This window comes from Pelodiscus sinensis, chromosome 5 (genome assembly GCF_049634645.1).
Source record: "Pelodiscus sinensis isolate JC-2024 chromosome 5, ASM4963464v1, whole genome shotgun sequence".
Lineage (NCBI taxonomy): Eukaryota > Metazoa > Chordata > Testudines > Trionychidae > Pelodiscus > Pelodiscus sinensis.
The window spans coordinates 66,319,989-66,344,442 of record NC_134715.1 but is presented as its reverse complement, the minus strand read 5'-3'; the positions used below and the strand labels follow the sequence as shown (position 1 = coordinate 66,344,442).

At 41.2% G+C, this 24,454-nt stretch overlaps 1 protein-coding gene across 1 annotated transcript; it reads left to right on the top strand.

The window, feature by feature from the left end:
• The first annotated feature begins 1,687 nt into the window (after positions 1-1,687).
• On the top strand, positions 1,688-24,349 carry LOC102443615 (kynurenine/alpha-aminoadipate aminotransferase, mitochondrial-like). The gene is made up of 14 exons (XM_006111672.4): positions 1,688-1,808; positions 3,591-3,692; positions 6,006-6,171; positions 7,521-7,653; positions 8,661-8,735; positions 10,341-10,550; positions 10,923-10,988; positions 11,991-12,073; positions 14,001-14,097; positions 15,141-15,202; positions 16,421-16,485; positions 17,835-17,941; positions 19,885-19,986; positions 22,862-24,349. Exons 2-14 carry the CDS (start codon positions 3,626-3,628, stop codon positions 22,901-22,903), a joined length of 1,275 nt encoding a protein of 424 aa, XP_006111734.2. The 5' UTR covers positions 1,688-1,808; positions 3,591-3,625; the 3' UTR covers positions 22,904-24,349.
• Positions 24,350-24,454: the final 105 nt, after the last annotated feature.

The following is a 24,454-nucleotide window of genomic DNA, read 5'->3' as shown; positions in this document are numbered from 1 at the left end:
TCTCCCAGAGCCTCTTGGAGTTTAGTATCCTGTTCCAGTATAGGTTGTAGTTTATTGATAATGTGTTGGACAGGTTTAAGTTGAATTCTAGTGATCCCCCAAATGACAAAACTGACTCTTTGGGGAAAATCTCTATGGCTTTTACACTGCAGGGTTTTTGTGCAAGAAACTTTTTGCGGAAGAGATCTTCCACAAAAACTTCTTGCACAAAAGCACATTCACACCTCAAAAGCACATTGCACTAGCGATGTGCTTTTGCGCAAGAGAGCGTCCACACTGCATGGACACTGTTGCGCAAGAAAGTTCTGATTGCCATTCAGAAAATAGCCATCAGTGCACCTATGCTTTTCCTGATAGGCTTTTTTGGCACAAGAAACCTCTGTTGAGCATCCACACATACCTTTTTGTGCAAGAATTCTTGCACAAAGAGGATTTATGCCTCGTAGAAGGAGGTATACCTACTCTGCAAAAAGTCCTCTGTTGTGTCAATTAACTGAAGATTTTCTTGCGCAAAAATGTGCTTGAGGTGTGGACGCTCTATGGCTGTGTCTAGACTGGCAAGTTTTTCCGCAAAATCATCCGCTTTTGTGGAAAAACTTGCCAGCTGTCTACACTGGCCGCTTGAATTTCCGGAAAAGCACTGACGATCTCATATAAAATCTTCAGTGCTTTTCCGGAAAAACTATGCTGCTCCCATTTGGGCAAAAGTCTTTTTCCGAAAGACTTTTGCGCAAAAGGGCCAGTGTAGACAGCATAGTACTGTTTTCCGCAAAAAAGCCCTGATCGTGAAAAAGGTGATCGGGGCTTTTTTGCGAAAAACCGCGTCTAGATTGGCCATGGACGCTTTTCCGCAAAAAGTGCTTTTGCGGAAAAGCATCCTGCCAATCTAGACATGCTTTTCCGAAAATGCTTTTAACGGAAAACTTTTCCATTAAAAGCATTTTCGGAAATTCATGACAATGTAGACGTAGCCTATGAGTTTTTGCGCAAAAACCCGGTACTGTAGACAAAGCCTATTATTAGTAATGTTGTCTAGAAATTGCTTCTCATTTACTCTTCTTAGTAATAATTTAAATTTTAAAAAAAGCTAACTGTGTGCTGGCTACAGTCTTCACTGTAATTTTTTTCAACTTCTACCAAGAGCTCCTCAGCTGGTGAAATTTTCACCAACCAAGGATGTGCCCCTTAGTCTTTTTTCACTTCTCCATCTATTTCTTCAGCCTATTTCCAACTTGCTATATTGGTTTGTCTATCCTGCCACAAACTATTTTCCAATCATTTTTATTATCTTCTTGTCTCAGTCATTTTGAATATTTTCAAAACAGCTCTTTAGCAGGTTCTTCTTCAGTGCAAAGTGACCATTCCATAAAATAAAATACAAATATTAGACTATAGGAAAACCAGGATGGGGAGCAGAAAAAGGATCAGGCCTTGGAAGTTGGTGCCAATTTTTTTTCCCATCCAGAATATAGCAAAAATGAGATCCTTTTAAAGCTCTAGCACAGGCCTGGGCAAAATACAGCCCGCGGAGGAAGCGAGGAGCCCCAGGCAGGCTCCCCTGCTTGCCCTGTAGCCCCACGTGCCATGCAGAAACGCAGCTTCTGTTTTAAAACTGGAGGGGAGGGGGGAAGTTTCAGGAGCCGCCTGCCTGCAGCATAATCCCATTGGCTGGTTTCTGACCATGCCCCCTCTCCTCGGCTCAGTTATTCAATGAAACACATGACCAGGCAGGCTGGCTGGCTGAGAAATGTTTTAAGCTCTGAAAGCCTTAGCTCTGAAGGCAGGCAGGCTAGTTTGGCAGCTGGCAGGTAAGTCTCTTGGTCACAGCTTGCTTCAGGCACCCCAGCCTTTTCCTGTCCCAACTCTCTGCCCTCTTCCTCCCACTCAGCATACCCAAACCCTCTGTCCCTCTCTTACACCCATATCCCTTCCCAGATCTGGCACCCCAATCTCCTGCCCCAGATCACAATCCCCTCCTACCCTCTTCTTATTATCCCCTCCTACCCTCCTAGGTTCGCATGATATTCTTATTGATAAACTAGGCAAATATAACTTAGATAGGGCCACGATAAGGTGGGTGCATAATTGGCTGGATAACCGTAGTCAGAGAGTTGTTGTTAACGGTGCTAAATCCTGCTGGAAAGGGATAACAAGTGGAGTTCCGCAAGGGTCTGTTTTGGGACCCGTACTGTTCAATATCTTCATCAATGATGTAGATATTGGGATAGAGAGTACGCTTATTAAGTTTGCAGATGATACCAAACTCGGTGGGGTTGCAACTTCTTTGGAGGATAGGGACATAATTCAAAATGACCTTAGCAAGTTAGAGAAATGGTCAGAGGTAAACAGGATGAAGTTTAATAAAGAGAAATGCAAAGTGCTCCACTTAGGAAGGAACAATCAGTTCCATACATACAAGACGGGAAGCGACTGTCTAGGAAGGAGCATGGCGGAAAGGGATCTAGGGGTCATAGTGGACCACAAGTTGAATATGAGTCAACAGTGTGATGCTGTTGCAAAAAAAGCAAATATGATTCTAGATTGTATCAACAGGTGTGTTGTAAGCAAAACTCGTGAAGTCATTCTGCCGCTCTACTCTGCACTAGTTAGGCCTCAGCTGGAGTACTGTGTCCAGTTCTGGGTGCCACATTTCAAGAAAGATGTGGAGAAATTGGAAAGGGTACAGAGAAGAGCGACAAGAATGATTAAAGGTTTAGAGAACATGACCTATGAAGCCAGGCTTCACGAACTGGGCTTGTTTAGTTTGGAAAAAAGAAGATTAAGGGGGGACATGATAGCGGTTTTCAAATATCTAAAAGGGTGTCACAAGGAGGAAGGAGAAAATTTGTTCCTCTTGGTTTCTGAGGACAGGACAAGGAGTAATGGGCTTAAAGTGCAGCAGGGGAGGTTTAGATTGGACATTAGGAAAAAATTCCTAACTGTCAGGGTGGTCAAATATTGGAATAAATTGCCACGGGAGGTGGTGGAATCTCCCTCTCTGGAGATATTTAAGAACAGGTTAGATAGACATCTGTCAGGGATGGTGTAGATGGAGCTTGGTCCTGCCTTGAGGGCGGGGGGCTGGACTCGATGACCTCTCGAGGTCCCTTCCAGTCCTATTATTCTATGATTCTATGAACTGCCTCCTTCACCCAAACTCCCTCCCAGAGTCCAGTCTCCCTCCTGCACCCCAATCCCTTACCCCAAGCTCCCTTCTTCACCCAACCTCCATCCCAGACCCCATATCTCCTCCATTAATATCATGGAAGAGAGCAATTTCCAAAATCTTGGAGTGGTCCCCTGTCAAAACTTATTGCCCACCCCTGCTCTAGCAAGAAATTGGTGGTTGCGGTTTTTGGTAAGACAAGGTGGAGAAAGACAAATTCGCTTCTAATCCTCCTTATGAAGTACAAGCTGCCTTAAATGGTACATGTCAAAAGCGCCTCCACATTTTCCCAGACATACACACAAACATTAAACACACTCAAATAGTACACTGTTATTCATTGCATTTAGAAAATAAATCAGACACTTTCCGAAGAGTAAAATGCTTTCCTTTTGTTTCCTTTTCTATGCCAATTGTCTGATAGATCCAGAGAACTAGGTTACTGCTTGTATCATCAGCATGGACTACTCCCGATTTCTCTCAGTAGTAAGTGCAACAAGAGAGGAAAATATTTTAAGAATGTCAAGTGAGTATACTGTAAAATATTTCCCCCTTCCTGATTGATGTCTTCCATGTATTATTGACTTCTTTTCTGTGGCCAACAAAGCTAACACCTAATATTCATCTGAGTTATATCTAAAAGATTTAAGGGTAGTGGCTAGGATGCTACTTTTGAAGTCTTGGTTGTGGTGCTGTTATCAGGCCAGTGAAATTTTCATCTCAAACTTTAAATCAGTTTTCATTCCACCCAATGGAAACTAATATGACTCAAAGCAGAGAAACTGAAGCATTCATTCATTCATTCATTCATTCATTCTGTAGTTCTGTAACTATATGTTAATAGTAAGAGAAACCTGCAGTTACTTCGGGAATTGTTTTTCATGGGTGAAGAGCTCTTTAAATTTAGCAGAATCTGGTTGATCTGGTGCCACCAAATAAACTGCACTAATAGGAAGGTATTTATTTTTTACTGGAAAAAGTACTGAAAGGTAGTAAAACAAGTTAAACTTTTTTTACAGCATATACATAGAAAGTCTCGTTACTAAAGTGACACTCTCTTAACAAAATTGTGATGGGTTATTAGTCCCTTCATTTTCCATTCTTGGAACCTGAAGAGCTTAATGAAGCATGTAATCCACAGAGATGCCTACTTTTAAAATAAGTTTGTGCTAAAGTACCTGGACAGACAGTAACTTCAACTACAATAGCTCCTGACAGATGCTATTAAATGAAAATGTCCCATTCCCCAACTTAGCCGTTACACAGAGTTGTCTTTTGTAACTTTAAAAGAGTAATATCATCTGTAGATATTAGTAGAGGAGGGAATATATTAAATCCCAGACATGAGATGCCTCCAGATTTTAGAGACATTCAAACTTTGTTCCAAATTTAGCAACTCAACCCATCTTTAATACTCTACAGTTAATGTCTCACAGATCTCCAAGTCACAACTGACAATTTAATCAAAAGGCATGACAGTGTTGGCATTTTGACAGCTCCTCACAAAAACATGACATTTTCATTTACTGGCAGCAAGCAAAAACTTACAGAAGATAAATGTTCAGCTAGAGAAGTGTTCTTACAAGAAAACAAAGTAAATCACTATGAATCAAGAACAAACATGTTTACTTACACATATGACTATAACATACTTTATTAAGTATAACCAGTGTTATAACCAGTGTTGGATATAGGGCAGGGCGAGCAGGGTGGCTGCCCCGGGCCCCGCGCTTTAATAGACCCAGCGCTAGGGGTGGACTAGCCTGGCGGGATACTAGGAATTTCCCGGTGGGCCGTCCACCGAAGGGCCATCTGGCGGCTGCTGGAGGAGGAGGAGGATTGTGACAGGGCGCTGCAGCCCTGCACTTTAAATTCCCTGGCACCGGCCAGTATGGGCCATGAAGGGCCGAGGGAGAGCATGCGTGGCATGCTGAAACGCCGCGCAACAGCTTAGGGGAGACGACTGGGCGTGGCTTGACGTCACGTCCCAGGACTTTAATACCGTGCGGCCCAGCGTTGCACCGCTTGGTTCGGCACATAGTCTGTTGCCTGGGCCGCGGCCACCCTGCAAACTCGAAGGCAGAAGGTGGATGGCAAAGGAAGGGGCTTGTGCTGAGGGGAGGGGGGCAGGTCAGGAGAAGAAAGGGGAAGGCACCAAGGGACAGCATGGAGGAGAGACAAATGCCAGGGGGCCAAGTGGAGACAATGAGGAAAAGGGCAGGATGGGAGGTGTCAGTGGGAAGGGGGACAGGGCGATGCTGGGAGAGGAGAGGGTAAGGGCATTGGAGGCTAAAAGGGGAGGGGGAGGTGCTGGGAGAAGGCTTGAAAGGAGGGGTGGGCATGAGGAAGGTGGAGATGGGCATGTGTGAGGGCACAGGGGCATGAGGGAAATGGGGGCAGAGGGTGATGAGGGGTGGGCATCAGGGAAAAAGAGGGCAAAGGGGGCAGGGGCAGTGAGGGAAGAGGGAGGCACCAGGAGAGTGCAGGGGTAAGGGAAGGTGCAGGTGCCAGGGGATTCTGGGGGTGAAGCAGAAGGGCAGACACCTGCAGGGGAGGGACCAGCACCAGAGAAGAGAGGCAGGGTAGGTGTGTAGAGGGAGGTTTTAGAAGAGAGAATGAGGAGAGGCAACTCACATGATCAGAGTGGGGCTACTGGAGAACTGGGAACAGGGGGGGACACCTTTTTTCTATTTTTTCTCCAAAGGGGGGACCCCGCGAAATTGTGCTGCCCTGAGCCTCTCAAAATCCTCATCCGCCCCTGAGTCTAACACCTTGTAATAGGGCATTCTCTATACCATGCAATCTCCAGTGGATGATTTCTGCTTTATGTTCATCACAGGTTCTTTGGCACAGAAGAAACCCCCAATAATCATGATTTCCGGAGGCATGCCAAATCCCAACTATTTCCCATTTAAAACAGCAAGTTTCACTATTGAAGATGGAACTACTATTGAAATTGGGGAGGCACTGATGAAAACAGCCCTCCAGTATTCAAACACACAAGGGTAGTTTTCAAAAGTGATATGACATTTCTCAATCAATGTAATATCGGATCCAAACTGAATAAAAAGAGCTGATCTTTTTAATATAATGCAGGTTGAACTTTTCTAGTCCAGCACCCTCAGGATCTGACCAGTGCCAAACCAGAGTACTTGCTGAACTATGACAGGTCAATATTGTCTAGTAGTGTTACCAACACTTCCACCATTTACTGGGCTCTTAGAAGACATTTAGGGGTAAAATTAGATCTAAATAACAGCACAGAGCACTGACAGCCAGGACTGGTGGATGTAAACAAACTTTATGGGACCATAAGAAACTTGGCCACACCCATGATAAGTGGACATCTGGCTAACTAAAATAATGCCGGACCACAGATGTTGCCAGACCAGAGAGTGTCAGATTAGAGAGGTTCAACTTGTACCTGTTTACTTAGACACTGAGTTTCAATAATCCATTATTCAATAACAAAAGCTGAATTGCTTCACTGTATACATCAGCCTGGGTTGGGTTTTTTTTTTGTAAGGACTATGTCAATCAAAATGTTCCATGGATAATTCTGATATTTCAGTGTTTCAGTACATCAATAGCAAATTGGGACCAAAAGTAAAAATATTGAATCTTTTCACAGAATGAAACATTCTGATTTTTTTTCTGTTTGGATTCAGCCAGAGTGATATTGGACAGAATCTTTAAAGGTGGAGTCTGGCAAGAAACTCTATGTTATTAGTGAGAATAGGGTCACAAGAGGCCTGAAAATACAGCTCCCATCAGGTACCAAGATGACAGACAGATGCAGAAATTATCATCCACCTGAACTGATACAAAATGCTTCATTTCAATTTTGCTGATATAATTCTGAAGAAAGTTGTCTTTTCCTGTGGAAAATGTCGATCTCCCCTTTTTCAACAGGAAAATGTTTCATTCTAAGTATGACCTTTTTTAGTTTTCATCTCTGAATATGTATCAGAGATACCCTAGCTAGTTCACCAACTAACCTCAAACTGTCATATGAAGTAAGAGGGTCATTTAAAGTCATGAGTTTTTGCCTGAGTGAGAACTGAGAACAGATCTTGCAATCTCTAACTGATGCACTGTCTCATTTAAGTCAATGATGGAACTACTAATAAGAGGAAGAGTTAATCATGACGGTGAGGATGAGCAGGATCACTCTAAAGCAAGTGCTTCAGGATTTGATCCATAAACCTTTATAATTAACAACAGCTACACCCAGGTTGTTCAGAAATCATGCTGCATTGGGGCTGCAAAGGGGTACAACTGAATAATCGGCTCTGAAGTTTATCAAGTGCTATTGATACAGATGAAGAAATGAGGAATAAAACTTGTATTTCAGAATTCCAGAGTTTTTGTCCTGGCTAAAGGATTTACAGATGAGTCTTCACAATCCTCCCACTGCAAAGAACAGTCCTGATCAGGGCCAAATGGAGATGTGTGTCACCACTGGCAGCCAGGATGGCTTGGCTAAAGTAAGACTGAAAACAGAATCAATACTGGCATGGCCATGCCACCTAAACTCTATAGTTTATTAATTATATCTATTACATGTATTTCACAAGGAATATTGCCCTTGCTTGATTCCCTTCACTCCATTTCAAGTAATAAAACTTTCACCTCACACTGAACTATTACTAAACACACAACTGCTTTGTATGAAGTAGTAGTTAATGTTAGATTATTTTGTTCAATAGCACAAAAGCTTTAAACATGTTTTCACTTTAGCAACTGATTTTGCATTGAAAAAAGTGCTAATTTTGTTATACATCTTTTATACAAGAGGAAATTATGCAACAAAGATGAAATCTTGGCGCCACCAAAGTCAATGGCAAAATTCCCATTGGCTTCAAAGTATCCATTTCATTCTCTGAGTGCATTTGTACTTGCTTTATTTACAGCTGAGGCCTTCTTAAAATCATAGAATAACTTGTGTGAGTGAAGACTGTATGTATCAGTAAAATAAGCAGGCTTTGGTTTCTTTTTGTTTTCCTAATCATTTTATTCTAAAATAAAATGGAAGACAGTGGTTTTCAGATGTCTTCCAGGGGGAACATGCACTCATTTAGATATTTGCCTCATTTTACATCAGGGTACATAAAAAGCATTACCAAGGTCAGTACAAATTAAATTTCATACAGTTACTTGTTTATACTTCACTATATTCTATACATTGACATGTAAGTACAATATTTATATTCCAATTGATTTTATAATTATAAGGTAAACATGGGAAAGGAAGCAATTTTTCAGTAATAGTGTGCTGTGACACTTTTGTATTTTGATGTCTGATTTTGTCAACAAGTATTTTTTAAGTGAGGTGAAACTTTTCAGTATGCAAGACAGATCAGACTCCTGAAAGGAGAACAATAGTCTCAAAAGATTGAGGTCCACGGATGTAATCAATACAAATAATGCAACGTGTATAATATTCAGGAGAAAAGGTCACACTGTTGTAAAATAAATTATTCTTATTGGGCAGGTTTTCGATATGCTTATCAATCGTGGAGATAATGTCCTTGTGGAAGACCCCTGCTACTCTGGGACTGTCTCAGCAGTAAGTATTGGTTTATATTTCCAAAGCAGTGCAAAGTTTCTCCTGAAGACATGATGAAGAGGGAAAGTTGGCAGTATGTACTTTCTCTCACTGATTTAAGTATGCCCCACATGTGGGTAGATATATGGAAATCTATACACTGTAGCAAAGAGAGATCTGTTTATGTCAGTACAGGTTTTACCTTCCTAAACCAGAACACTCTGGTCCCGAAACATCCAGCAGGACCACGGATGTTTCAAGAACAGAAAGCCCCATGGCAGAGAGCCCTGCATCAGCGGGGCCGGCACTGTGACCAGGATGCTCTCATTGCAGCCAGGAGCCCTGTGGTAGGGTACGGGCTCCCAGCTGCACTGGCGGTAACTTGAATGTCTTTAAAAACATACAAAACCAGGATATAACATGTATGTTTATTAACCAAAACAGCCTTTACATTCTTCATGAATAAGCTTATTTTCTCAAAACAGGTTTCACATTTACAGCTAAATTATAACAAGTTCGAGCCTCAACATATTTTGTATGAAATTCAGATTTCATTTTAAACCTATTTTAAAAGAGAAAAACAATTTAAAACAGCAACATTAAAAATTTCCAATCTAAAAAGTCTGATTTTATCTCCAAATAATCATTTTATCTACCCTGACTGAAATTGTGGGCACAGGTGTTTCCATCTACCAAGTGTGCACACATACATATGGGCATGTGCAACAGCATACTGCATGCACCAGTGAGGCTTGGCCTTTGAAAAATTATTTTGCAGTCTCTGATATTCCTTTATTAACTATATGAGCCTTGAAAAGCTTCCCATGAAATGCAGGAATGTGTCAGGCTGCAGGGAGATGAACAATGTCATCATACTGCAAGGCAATCTTCATTGAATGATAGCTAGGGATCCTAGTACCTGGAGGAAGCATAACAAAACACTGTGATAAGTCTTGACTAAAGGAGTGTTTTGAGGAGTTCAATGATCCCTCTAGGGAGCCCTGGAAACAGCTACACAGTTAATGCTCCTTCATCAAATATACATTTATATGAAAGCCCAGCAGAACCAACAATTTACCCAGGTAAAAGATCCCATGCATATTCCACAACAAAAACAAACTCCTAGCCAAATGCAAAACTCATGTTCTTACTGTAACTTACTTGCATTACATGTTTATTTTCATATTATCTATATGTACGTGTATATGTATGCATGTACATACATACAAGTAATACAAATAAATTATAGTAGGAACCTCACTTTTGGAATTTTTCAGACTTATGCAACTATGAGATAGAGACGTGACATTCATTCCATTAGCTTGTTGCATGAGATATCTGTATATCATCTTTCTTTGGGGCAGTCAAATAAATATATAGCTAAATGTAGGACCATTCATTGGGACTACATACAAAAATCTGGACTATGATGTGAAAAAGTTTTTGGGATTGTCTGAAGTCAATCCAGGTCTACAATTTCCCATTTCAGATCAAATTTAAGGTACAGAATTTGTTATTTTGGGAAAGCAAGCACAGAAGTTCAGTGGCCTCTTTTACTATTTCTGAACTGCTGACTGGGCTAGATTGTGTATCAAGTCCAGGTTTGTTTGTTTTTTCTATTAACAGCTGAAACCATTGGGCTGTAACATTATCAAAGTCTCTACTGACAAGCATGGTATTATTCCAGAAGCTCTGAAAGAAATTCTTTCCAGGTGGAGACCAGAAGATGCAAAAAAACTGAAGAACAATCTCCCCAAGTTCCTCTACACTGTTCCAAATGGTAACAATCCAGCTGGAACCTCAATGACCACTGACCGCAAAAAGAAGATATACCAGGTATTCAGTAGGAATCTGATATCATTAGAGCTTTCAAAGACAGAATATTTTGTTTGCTTTTAACCAATTTATAACACAGAATTTAGAATATTTCCCCATGATAACATGTTGGTTTTGGGCCAACTAAAATTATAGAAGACCTGAGCTGCAAATGGGTCTGTTTCTCTTCTTTGTCATCCTATGTGATCATTTTCATGACCTACATCTGATGGCATAACTAATGATAGCCCTAGCTAGCTACTTGGTCATTTACCCTATTGTCACTAATCACATATGTCTTCTGTATACTAAAATATCACTACATAATAATTGCAGCAAATAATTGACAGTTTTCAAGCCTGTTCTTTTTTTTTAAATTTGATCTCTCTTCAGCTTGCAAGATGTTATGATTTCCTTATAATAGAAGATGATCCATATTATTTTCTTCAGTTTGAAAAGGTAAATGAACACTTGTATTTATTTGTATTTCTGTCACATGCTTTTGGTTCAACAAACTTAAATGCAGTTTAAGCTATCCAAGTTTAAAAAAAATGTTTAGGAGATTACTGGTATCCACCAATCAAACATCTTGCATTTTACATATGTTTGGGAGTTTGAACTGGACTAGTAGAATGTTTTCCTACACAGAAAGAATTGCAGATCAGTTGTTCCATAGATAAAGATATTTATTTAATGTGGACAGTCAAAGGTAAGCGGCCCCAAATATGATTCACCTTACACTTTCTTTAGCATGACAGGAAAGTGGGGACAAAAGCATGAGTGCACCTTAGAAGTAATCTAACAAGTGCTTGCTAATATTAGAATGTGCATCCTTGAAATCCATTTGTACTTATGTGGGTACAAAACACAAACTTGCATACATGTAGGTGTGAGAACTGCATAAGTTTGTACATGAGTGTTTGCACCTGCACAATACTGGGGTAAATATGTGTCTGTGCACATACAAATGGATACCATGCTCTCTCATGGCACTATCCCGAGTCTATGGGTTAGGTTCAGTTCATAGCAGTCACTCCAGAGCAGCACTCCCTACAGTTTAACAAGATACAAAACGCACTACTTCTCCCCCCACAGCCCACCTCCACACACACATGCTGGACCCAGCCACAACTGTTGGGTAAAGTAGTGTGGAGGAGAATGGTTAACACAGATTCAGCCCAGGTCCTGCTCTTATCTTGTTTCTCTCTAGCCCTTTGCGGAGACTTGATGCCACTGTTTCCACTAACTTAATACAGTGGCTGCTTTTCCTAATCACTTTGTACTGGCCCCTGCACAAGGAAAAAGAGATTGCTTGCTGTCCTCGTTGCCACAAAGCAAGTCACAGCATAGTCTTGAGTATTTTGTTTTCTTGTTGAGAAAAGTGAGTTATATTTTATCATCACAAATTGTTACCTAATGATAAAATAAGGGCCACAATAAGCTACTTTTTTTATATTAAAGCCAAAGGCACCAACATTTCTGTCAATGGATGTTGATGGTCGAGTGATCAGATGCGACACTTTTTCTAAAATTATCTCTCCTGGGTAAGTCCAATTTCAAAATGCTGTCTAATATGGCTCCATTATACGAACACATTCCCATTCCCTCTATACCAGTGGTCCCCAACCACTGGAGGTTGCCGGGTGCCAGGGGGCATGGCCATTCACCCGCCGGGCACCAGAGGGCAGGGACATTTGCGCGCCCGGGGGCAGGGCCCCCCCATAGCCGCGTGCCCGGGGACGGGGCCCCCTCCAAGCATCGCGTGCCCGGGGCCGGAACTTCCCCCCAAGTGCCGCGCGCCCGGGGCCGGCGCTCCCCTCCCCCCCGCAAGCGTTGCGCACCCAGAGCGCGGGTGGCCAATCCGCGGCGCTCCCAGGGCCGGCACTCACCGTGCGCCATGCATGTGCCATGTGCCATGTGCCCAGGGCCAGGCCAGCCCCAAGCACTTGGCGGACACACACAAATGTGCCCGCAAGCACCGTGTTGGGGACCACTGCTCTATACAGCTCTGATTAAAAAGATCCTCTAGTCTTATTTTTATTGCTACAAAAATATTTTGAAACCATAATGTCACATACTGTAAAGCAAACATTGGATATGCCATAAAATTCAGCTGAAGATCAGCAGCTCATTAGAGTGCCCTTATCCACAAAGAATAAGTATGTTTCCCCCAAACCATCACCATGCATTCCCCCTCCTTTCTTATTTCTTTGCAGTGCCAAACCCTATGAAGCATTCCATAGATTGAGTATCTTCTCCATGGGTACATCTAGACTACAGGCTTTTGTCGACAGAAGTTTTGTTGACAGATAGTACGTCTAGACTACAGGCTTTTGTTGACAGAAGTTTTGTCGACAGATACTGTCGACAAAGCTTCTGTCGACAAAGAGCGTCTAGACTACATTCAGTTCTGTCGACAAAGCAAGCTGCTTTGTTGACAAAACCCTGTAGTCTAGACACAACCCTAGATGCAATAACACTTTCTGTCGACAGAACTCTGTCGACAAAAGGCGTTATGCCTCATAAAATGAGGTTTACCAGCGTCAACAAAACTGCTGAGTTCTGTCGACGTTATGTCGACAGAACTCAGCGGTAGTGTAGACGCAGGTATAGTTTTGTCGACAAAAGTCCACTTTTGTCGACAAACTCTGTAGTCTAGACACACCCATACTGCCGACAAAGCTTCTGTCGACAAAGAGCATCTAGACTACAACCAGTTCTGTTGACAAAGCAAACTGCTTTGTCGACATGAGAGTGTAGATGCAAAGGATAGTGTAGATTCAATAACGCCTTCTGTCAACAGAACTCTGTCGACAAAAGGCGTTATTCCTCATAGAATGAGGTTTATAGGCTGTCGAGAAAACTGCTGAGTTCTGTCGATGTTATGTTGACAGAACTCAGCGGCAGTGTAGACACAGGTATAGTTTTGTCGACAAAAGTTCACTTTTGCCCACAAAACCCTGTAGTCTAGACACACCTTTTGTGTCCTAAACCTCAAAGCTGCTTTTGGCACTTTTTCCCTCTCCCAATTCCTTGGTATATATTAGGAGCTGTCCTTTCATGGCTAAGCTTTGAATGGCCAGCAAGGAGTACCCTGTCACTGTTTTAACTCTGCAAATAAGTTTGTTGTGGGAATCCTTTGTTCTCAGTCAGCTGCTTTTTATTGATTAACCTGCACATGTGCTCCCTCTAGTCATTGTTCTTCAGCTTGTCAACAGAGTCCTAGATTTGATCTCTATGTAGGTCTAATGTCTTTTGCATTGCATTTTACTTTGTGCTGTTTAAAAATCTCTCAAACCAAGGCATAACTACTTTACTCCAGGTATAACAGAACTGCACTATTGGATTTGTTCAGGATTCATAGACCACAAATTTAGTGATAGCTGAGTCAGATACTAAGAATACTAAATCCATGTAAGAAATGTTAAGTGGACTGTACATCTTTTTATTAATGCTATTTCCTCCCCATAGGTTGAGATTAGGCTTTTTAACAGGCCCCAAACCATTTATCGATAGAGTTACTCTACATACGCAGATTACAACGATGCACCCCAACACTTTTGCACAGGCAAGTACCATTGCATAGTTATACAACTACATGACTGGAATGTTTTTTTAAAAGGTAAGTGCTTGATCCCTGCTCTGTATATAGCACAGCAGAACAAATAGCAGAAAAGAACCCCTATAGATGCCAATTAGTCTATCCCTCACATGTCTCAGGGATGCACTCATCCATATTGTGGGCAGTGTGGTGTGCTTGAAGTTGGGAATTATACTGCCCAGCTATATACAGACATACAAAATTATGAGTGCCATACAAAAAAAATGAGTGGCATACAAAGCACTTTCCCATAGAGGCTCTTTTTACAAAATCTCCACAACATTACTGCTACTAGCTTTTTTCTAAAGATTGCAAATTAAGGTGCAGAAGAGCTTTAGTAACTTGGCCAAGGTCACATAAGACTTGTGGTACAGGTGAGATTAGAATTCAGATCACCTTACCTTCGGTCCTCTGCTTTAGACACAGGAACCTCTTACCACGTGACTGGTGTTATATATCATGGGCCAAATTCTGCTCTCCAATACTTCTGTATAGTGGATGTCTCTGAGGGCAGAACTTGACACTGTCCTTTCATTCAGGTATCAGTAGTGGAAAAGAGGGCCATTTTTAATAGTGAATGGTTATAAACCCAGTATACTTTTGAAATCCTTACACAGATTCTCAGTGGGTATGCCTAGACTGCAGGGTTTTTCCGGGATACCTTTGGTATCCCGGAAAAACTCCGCTGTGTCCAGGGAATGCATTTGCTCTTCTACATTTTTTTTTTTTTTTTTTTTTTTTTTTTTGCGGAAGAGCAAATGCACTCTTTCAGGGAGCCCTGTATACCTTGTTTTACAAGGAAAAGGGCTCCTCCAAAAAAGGAGGCTTTTCCGCCATTTGGCCCCATCTAGATGGGGTCAAATGACGGAAAAGTCTCTTCTGGAAAAGCAATCAGCAATGCTATGCAAATTGCAGCTCTGATTGGAGGCAGTGGGTTTTGCAGGACTGGCTCCGATAGTATTTAGGTTATGACATTAACTTTGATGTTTTTCCCTCTCTCACACACACAGATACTAGTATTACAACTTTTTCTGAAGTGGGGACAAAAGGGTTTTCTGGAGCACACAGACAGGTAATATAATAACTCTAGTTATTCTTTCTTTTTATTTAATACCTGGGGCTCTATTCCCATCCCTGCTGCTTCGGGGGGGAAATCATTTAACTATTCTGTAATTCAGTTTTCTCATCTAAAAATGGTAATAATATTCCTACTCTTGCAAAGTCGCCTGAGATCCATGGATTAAAAAATGTCACATAAATACTACACAATGTTATTAAAGTCTATATTAACCCCGCCAAAACAACATTCAATTTCACTTTGCAATCAAGTCATGAATCCACAAAAAGGAAATTCTGAGCTATATTTGTTGAAGGCAACCGTCCACTAATCCTTTGTATTGTTTACTAACATATTGAACTTTTCATTAGACTTTAAAAAAAAGTTTGTCTAGCTAAAGATAATCATCTGTTCTAGAGGTCTGCTCCACAGCCCACTGAAGTCAATGGAACAAACCACGCTGTCTTCAGCGCACATTGAATAAGGCCCTAGGTTGGACACAGAAGGCTCCCAAGGTTCTCCCAAGGTTTTGTCACTATAGGGCTTATAATATATCTGCCATAGATATCTTTTCCATTTTAGAAAATCCACTACTCAATCATTGCTCCATTGTTCACCAGCGTTTTTCCACTGGTTTTTACAATTTGCTCCTTGTGTTTATGGTCTTTCTTAAGTATAATGGATAACAAATAATATCCACATCAAACTTTCAAACTCATGATGGTGGAGAGGGTTTACTCTTTACAAGTCCTCCATCCTTAGATATAATTGTTAGGTTATTTATTTACTTTCCATAAAAAAATGAAACACCATGGAGAAAACCATACTAATTGAGAGTATGTCTACACTACCCTCCTAGTTCGAACTAGCGGGGTACTCGTGGAATGAGGAGTAACGGTAGCCTAGTTTGAACTACCTAGTTCGTGCCCCGCGTAGCCGCGCTGCACAGGGTTCGAACGAGCGGGGTTTTAAAAATGGCGGAGCCCCACTTATGCAAATGAAGCCCAGGAAATTCAAATCCCGGGCTTCATTTGCAAGTGCGGTATGCCTACATTACCCTCCTAGTTCGAACTAGGAGGGTAGTGTAGACATACCCAGGGAGAGTGATCCAGAGTAGCACTTAGCACTGATTTCCATTAAAACTGTTGCTGAGTTATATACAAGACAGTGTTCAATAACTGTATGCCTAACTCATGTTCTCACTGTTCTTCAAAATAACTTATTTGCTTTCAGGGTAACAGAGTTCTACAGGAGCCAGAGAGATGCAATGCTTGCAGCAGCAGACAAATGGTTAAAAGGTCAGTGAATGCAACACATACTGATGTGCACCTATTTAGTTATGTTAATGTATATGCAGATAACCATGGAACAGCACAGATTGAGAGATGGTAGGGCAGAAACTCAAAGACTTAGAGCTTGTGGTTCTGAACACGCCAAGTTTCACCATTTTAAATCCCCGCTTCATTTGCAATTGCGATGTGTCTAATTTGCATCCCTTTTCCGTAAAAGGGATGCAGTCTAGACACAGACTATATGTACTCCTCCCTCAGAGCAGGAGATTGGACTAGCTGACTTAGCAAGGTCTGTTTCATTTGTTAATGAGTTTACAGCCTTGTTAATGACTTTACAGCCTACCATTAAATCAACTTTACCTGTGAAAAGGCAAATGTCATCAAAAGAAGCTGGGGAGACTTACTGTCAAAGTGTGTGGGTGGGGGAGGGTATACATACTATTAACAAACTCTCTGTGAGGACTATTTCTTCTGGAAGGGCATGTAATTCCAGAGACAGCATTTACAGTGTGAGAGACTATGCAAACTGCTATAGGTCGGACCTCTCTGGTCCACCATCCTCGGTATCTGACCAGTCCCAGATGAGGGATTTTGCTGGACTAAGTGAGGTCATATCTGCCCTCTGCTACTGGCCTCGGTGCCCTGCTGGAGCCCATCCCCCCTTGCCTACTACACCAGGCAGCCTCACTGGGCACTTGGGGCTCCAGGCCCCCGCCAGGCAGACTTGCTGGGGTGCTCTGGGCTCCAGGTAGAGAGTCAGGCTCCTGGCCCTGCTGCAGCCCTGTCAGCCTGCAGGGCTTGTAGGCACCAGTGCTCCACTGGGACTCTCTGGTCCTGGAACACCTATAGTCCTCCTGGACCACAGCTGCTGCCAGATAAGAGAATATCAGTTTACAGAGGTTCAACCTGTACTGTGCGGTAAGTCCAGATAGCTTTGATAAGTAACTTACCAGTTAGTGCCAATCTGCTGACACTATCATATTCATCTGTCATGTGCATGTGTTTAACTAACCTTTGCTTTATTATATGGTTTTCTATTACTGTAAAGTTGTCAATAAATCTTACTTTAGTTAAGGTAAATTGTGGTATCTAGAGCATTTACTAATTAGAAAAATATAGCTTTGACCCCAAGGAAAGGCATGGAACAGGTAACTGCTTAGATACCTGCATAAAGAGCCAAGGAAGCTGAGGTCCTCATGCAAATCAGCGCCCCCAAAAAGCTGATGGAGTAAAGTCCATGTAATACGATAGATGAAAACCTGTCCCTATTGATATGAATGGCTATATTTCCAGTTTGGTGTTTTCATTACAGATGAAAGATACATATTTATTCAATGTCCATATTTTATCTTCAGGCTTGGCAGAGTGGCACGTCCCTACTGCTGGAATATTTTTGTGGATTAAAATTAAGGGAATTTCTGATACATACAAGATGGTGATGGAAAATGCTTTGAAGAGACGGGTAGGAAAAACTGAATGATAGGAAAGGACTTTAAAATACTGCACACTTTATTTAGAATAGAAACTTTTCTGTTATTCTGAGTACTTGATACTGAATTTGTTGTGACTAGTGATTTTCTTAACAGGTCATTAAGGAATGAAATTATAGTAGCTGGAGAGATAGGAACTGTTTAGTAGATGACATGATGGGAGCTGGGTTGGATCTAGTGTTCATATCAACTTTTTACTTTCCTTTGGCAAGTTGTTTCTAATAGAATAAAATGGCACTACATGATGTGAGAACAGAGACAGGCCCCCAAAATAGTCACACTTCAAACTAAAGTATGCATGGAAAAGCATGCTAGGTCCCAGTCCTGCAGCAAGAACTACCCGTACCCATGTAATTCCCATTGATTTAAGTGAAGCTCTGCACACACAACTGGGGCTGAAAGCCCTGTTCTCCGGGCAGAACTGGAGTTTTAATTTTTAGCCCTATTACAATTGTTACATTAAAAATTCCACATACATGTGATGTACAGTATGTTAAATTTACCACCATGACAATAGTAAAAGCCATGCAGCTCCTAGATCCACTCTGTTTCCATGTACTTCACTTGCATAATTTTCATAGTGATCTGAACACCAGAGATTAATTCTAGTCTCCACTGAAGTCAATGGCAGTGTTGCTATTCAGTGTTGAGAGAAGCTAAGATTTCATTTCAGATGTATGTATAGACTATACATATCACATTACAAGAAACTGATAATCATTTGAGTCTATTGACTATTGAAAATAGACTGCACTAATAAATGCTTTTTTCTTTTATAAACAGTGGGTAACTTGAAATGTGTTGCAGAAATTCTGCAAAGAGAGAAAGCTAGCCAAAACAACTGTAATATGTGAAAAAGTGCTCTGAAGACCAAAAAATGAATAGTCAATGGCATAGTTCTGCTATTGCAACTAGTCCTAGTTATCTGACTGTCTTATAGTTTTGTACAGGAGCCCATCAGTTCTTGTAATCAAGCAGTTGTCTTAATTTTCTTCAATTGCAAAACTGTTCAAAGACCTACTCATGAAAAATGTGGATCACTTTACAATCACAAGGATGAAACCTAAGTCATTTTTAAGGCCAACATCCATTCTGCTCTACTACTATATTGTCAAATAGCTATCCATTTTATGCTGTCCCCTACAATCCTCACTTCCTGATCCCTAACAGACCACCAATGTTACCTCTATAAAACACCAGACCAAATTGAGCAGTGTTGTATATGATGCACTATACTGTTGTAAATGATCATGTCAGAAGCTAGTACAAATGAGAGATATTCTAATTTAAAATTCTGTAGGGGCCAGCTTCAACTTCTGGCTTAAAAAGATAAAACCTTAATTTAAGTAAATGATTTTAGGACTATTATGGACAAAACTAAATTTCATGGCTGATCTATTTAATCTCTCACCTAGCTGTATTTGCTCTGCCTGCTACTTCCTGCTGCCCTCCATCCCACCCTCCCATCCTCTAGAATGCTTTCTTCATCCTAGAGGTGTAAGTTATCCAGTTTGAACACCTGCTAAATACCAAATTAGTACAAGTCAAAGTTTAGCACAACTTGAAATTAACCACTTACATCCATTTTCTGACTGACTCACACCTGACATGTAATTTATACCATTGTTTATCTCCCCACTAAGTTTGGCCTGAAGGTTCTTATGGGAGCTATATTCATTCATTGGAGGCTGAATATGGCGCTTAGATTTTACTTATTAGAAAATGAAGCAAAGAATTCCTGAGTTTGATACTAGTCGTGGGTCTTTTCTGGCTATTAAATATGTGTACAATGACATAATTTTGGTGTAAGTACCAACATTTTATGATACAGGATAGTGTAATGATCGTATTTTACATGTCATGCTCTCAAACTTCATTGCATTCAGAATATTAAAATTGGAAACATCTTTCTTAGGTGGCTTTGGTTCCTGGAAAATCATTTAGCTTTGATAGCTCAGCTCCTTCTCCTTATATCAGGGCTTCCTATTCTTTTGCTTCTCCAGACCAGATGGACCAGGTGAGTATAACTGGTGCTGTTGTATATCACTAAAATGACTTACTTGATCAAATTTTATTATTCATGTGAATTTGTTGTTTGCGTGCAGACTAATATTGGTCTTGAAGACCCTTTTCCCTTCATTTCTACCAAAGTAAAAGTATCCTTTATTTTATAGATTGTCATTAACACAAGTCTCATTTTAAAAATGTTGACTATTTATTAGACCAACTGATAACAGATTCTAAGTTATCCTCTTGACGTCTATGCATAAAATTCCCATTCATGTATCCACCACAGATCCATATACACATAATTGTAGGTGAATATAAATCACACTTTTCTTCCTAACCGCTGCAGAAAATTGATTTTCTTTTTCCTCTGTTAAGATGGTTATTGCTTTTTCGATACTGAGTCTGACTCATCTAAGCTTTTAAATTTACAATACATTCTGGTGGATGTACAGATACATAGCAAGTTTGACACACTTGTTCCTCTTTTCCTTCCCTCTGTACACTACTGCCTAACGTTATAATACCCACTGATGTTTTCCCCATAATCACAATTAAAATTCTCTAAGTTATGCACCATAACCAGTTCTGATTATTTTGAATAGTGGAATGAACAATGCAAAATTGATGAGGGATGACGAGGAGAAAGGCAGGCAACAAGGATACATTAAAGTACAAAGCAATTTACTGAATGGCTATCAACCAATGTGTGAGCGAGTATGCAAGTCTCTGCTTGAAGATAAGTTAGAATCCTGTCCAATTATGTGGAATTATGTGGTTCCCTCCCATCATTGTCATGCCAAAGCATGTCACAATCTGTAACATATTTATCCTCACAACACTTTTGTCAGGTGGATATTATGCCCATTCAAAGAAGGGAGCTGAGTTGCAGAGAGACTAAGGGTGCATCTACAATGCACCATTTTTCCGGAATAATGGTCGTTATTCCAGAAAAACAATACTAGCATCCACACTGCAATTGCATTACTTTGACAGACAGTCATAATAATGGATAGCTTTTTCCAATGGCAGTAAACCTCATTCTATGAGGAAAAAGCCCTTTTCTGAAAAAGCTTTTTCGGAAGAGGGTGTGTGTAGAGGCTCCACTGCTGCTATGTTAAAATAGCTCCTCACCAGAGCCATTCTAAAGTTATTCCTCCCCAATGCCTCATGGGGTCTAAGTCAAGATAGCGTGTCCACATTAGGGGAGTCTGACTTGGACTAATTTTGAAACTTCGTTGTAGTGTGGATGCTCTATTTCTAAATAAGCTTTTCCGGAAGGTATCATCCGGCAGCAGTGGCTGAACAAGGGGCCGAGCCAGGATCGCCACAGCCAGGACATGGCCTCCCTTCTTACCCATGCTGCAGAGGGGGGAACCAGCCCTTCCTGCAGCCAGATGGAGGCTGGACCGCAGGGTCTGCCCAAAGATCAGGGCCGTGGACAGGATGCTGCCCAATGGGGAGGAGCTGCACAGCAGCCCCAGCTACGGCACACAAAGCAAGCTGACTGCCCTCAGCCCCGCTTCTTCTAGGGGTGTGAAGCTCCTGCATCCTCCCCCACTTTGCCCTGGGGCCCATGGTCCTGCTGAGTGCAGAGGGTCTTGCCATGAGGGGGAGTGAAGGAGCTGGCTGGGGTCTTGACAGGTGTGTGAGAGGGGAATGGAGGTCTGGGGGAGCATCACCTCCTGAGAAGATATCTTCTCTTATTCCGAAAGAAGCTTGTAGTGTAGATGTACCCTAAGCGACTTGCCCAAGGTCACATAGGGTACGTACTGGCCCTGAACCCTTGCCCCAGCCTTCTGTCTGTCTCTAATAGTGATCAGTTTCAGGTGATTCAAAGGAAAATGCAAAAGGCCTATGGTGGAAAATTACAGAACTGTCAACCCACAGGGGAAGTCTGTTCCTTGCTCCTGTCATTTACTGGTTGGCTAATGCCCTGACAAGAGTCAATATCCCATCTATATCTTTTGGAATCTAATACACATATGATCATTATAACCATAGAAATCTCCAATCCTTTTTTTAAAAGCCTGTTACATTTGTGATCACCAATGCTTAGTGGCTGTTAGATCCACACGTTAGTTACGAATTGTGCATTATAAATCACTCTCTGGGTACCTTGCTGTAATAGATAAAACGATGACATAGAAAAGCAGAGAGAGACTCTGTGCCATGTTTTCACAGTGTCAAGTAATATGTTGTAAAGTACAATGTCTGCTAATACAATTTTGGGATAAAGAAAATAAAATCAACTGTAGCAAGCCCCTCAAGTTTTTTTATATACTTCATTACTTCCGTGTGTATTTCTCAAGAAGGGAAACTTATTTCACTTTGCTACACATTTGTTGCACTACCCCCACACACAAGAACTGCAATATGATCATACTTCTCAATGCCAACTGCAGTAGTTTGAGACAGGACCCAATCTACTGGAGTAGCCGCATATATTTCTCCCTCTCTTTACTGGTTGGTGCTTTGTCTACTGCACAAGAACATTACCACGTTATGCTTGACACACTAAGAAAAAATATTGTCTGATATTGAGAACTGCATTAATGCTTAAATTCTGAAGAATGAGACAGCAACCATAAAGCATAAGTACTCACCAGCCATTGCAAACTAGTCAAATCCAGATATGCCTTGAAGGCCTAATTCTCAAAGCAGTGTACAGTGGTGAGGAAAAGGTGCTGTGTTGGGGTATGTATATACGCACACATATGCTTGTGAAGTATTGCCAAAATGCCTTGCAGGCATAGTGTTTTGAACTAAATGTACATGAAAAGCTGCAGAATAAAGTGATTATTAACAGTTTTATATCAGCAATCACTAATGCGGTGACCACTATTATGTCAGCTCAAATTTCTCTCTTTATTTTTCCACTGCAGGCTTTACAGACACTAGCTGAGCTTATCAAAGAAACTGTCTGAAAGGATCAGGACACACTGGCATTTTTAGAATTGTGTCCAATTTCACTGACAAGTCTAAAGGAGCGATTTTATTCCTACTTCCTGAAATTGCACATATCTTTTAATTGTATTCTTATTTCCAACAGGCACCATATCTGACAATAAGTAGTACATTGACATATTTTCAAAGCACTGCACCAATATTAACCACTTGATTTTTATTTCTACGAGTTAGGTTAAGTGACTTATCCCCATTTTACTGAGGCATGAAAATGAGGCCCAGAGTTTAGGAGACTTGCTCACAAACACACGTCAGATCATTTCGAATTCTAAAGCTCATGACAGCCATATTTGATCCCCAGGATCTGACCAATAGACCATTGCTTCCTTTCTTATAGACACTGCATGTATATGATGAATTTGATTTTATTTTTAATAGGTGGTTTCTGCTGTCACCACAGGACCTAAGTACCCATTGAATGAAAGCAAGTATTTCCCAGCTGTAACACTTCTGTCAGGTGGTGTCAGCAGCAACAAGAGCTGAGTTCAGTATCTAGCGGTTCCTCTTAAAATTGTAACAATGAACCAGCTCAAACTCACATCCAGAGATCTGGGGAAACTAAATACCTCTCGTGGGAACCTCTAATCATCATTCTTCCTCACTCACAGGCACTGAGTCTGTATAAATAAAAAAATATTAGAGAGAAAATATACCATTAATTTGGGAAAGTATGGCAATGAGAATTCAGAGTACACAAACATCCATCCCTCAGTATCTTGGGCAGCATCCTTTGCCTTGGTTTCCCACCTTTCAGCATGAAAATCCAATAGAAAAATATCCCTTCAATACACCACTCCCTTTTTCCCTATTCTACACCCTACTCATGGTTTGTTGTCCAAGGTCAGCAAAGATCCCAAGTCTAGAGGTTCCCCTAAAGAGGTGTGATACCTTCACTGAGACTTGCTGATCTTTCTGTTATCCCTGCCACTGCTACTGCTACACTACTATGTCTTCAGTCCTGTCTAGTTCTACAGCACCACAACTAACCCAGCTACTAGTAATCCAAGGGCAACTTTGGTGCTACTGATGCATCTCTCACTATGCTGTCTTTAGGCACAATGCCACTTTTTATTTCTATCTCCTAGCCCTTAGCTATTACTTCACTGTAATGATCTCACTAGACAGCTGGGAAATTCACTACAGCTTCCTTCTCTGTGTTGTCTTTTATCACAGCTCTAATTCCACACCAGGTCTAAGATTCTGTCCCTTTGACCAGCTGAGCAGTAACTTCAGCTGCAGTGATTACTGAAAAGAAACAAAGTCTTGTTACTGAGTCCCAACAGCTCCATCTTTAACACCGAAGGAAGAAAATCCTTTAGAACTCTTAAACACTCTCCTTATCATCCAGTAAAAACATCCATTCCCCTCTGATATTGACTTGGATTTGAGTCACTGTCCCCACACCGAGCCCCTGAATAAGGACATATTAAGTATAATTCTGTTGTTCTTTAGTCAAACAGTTAGGATAACAATATTTCATTACCCATGAATCCAAGAATTCAGTGAATTGT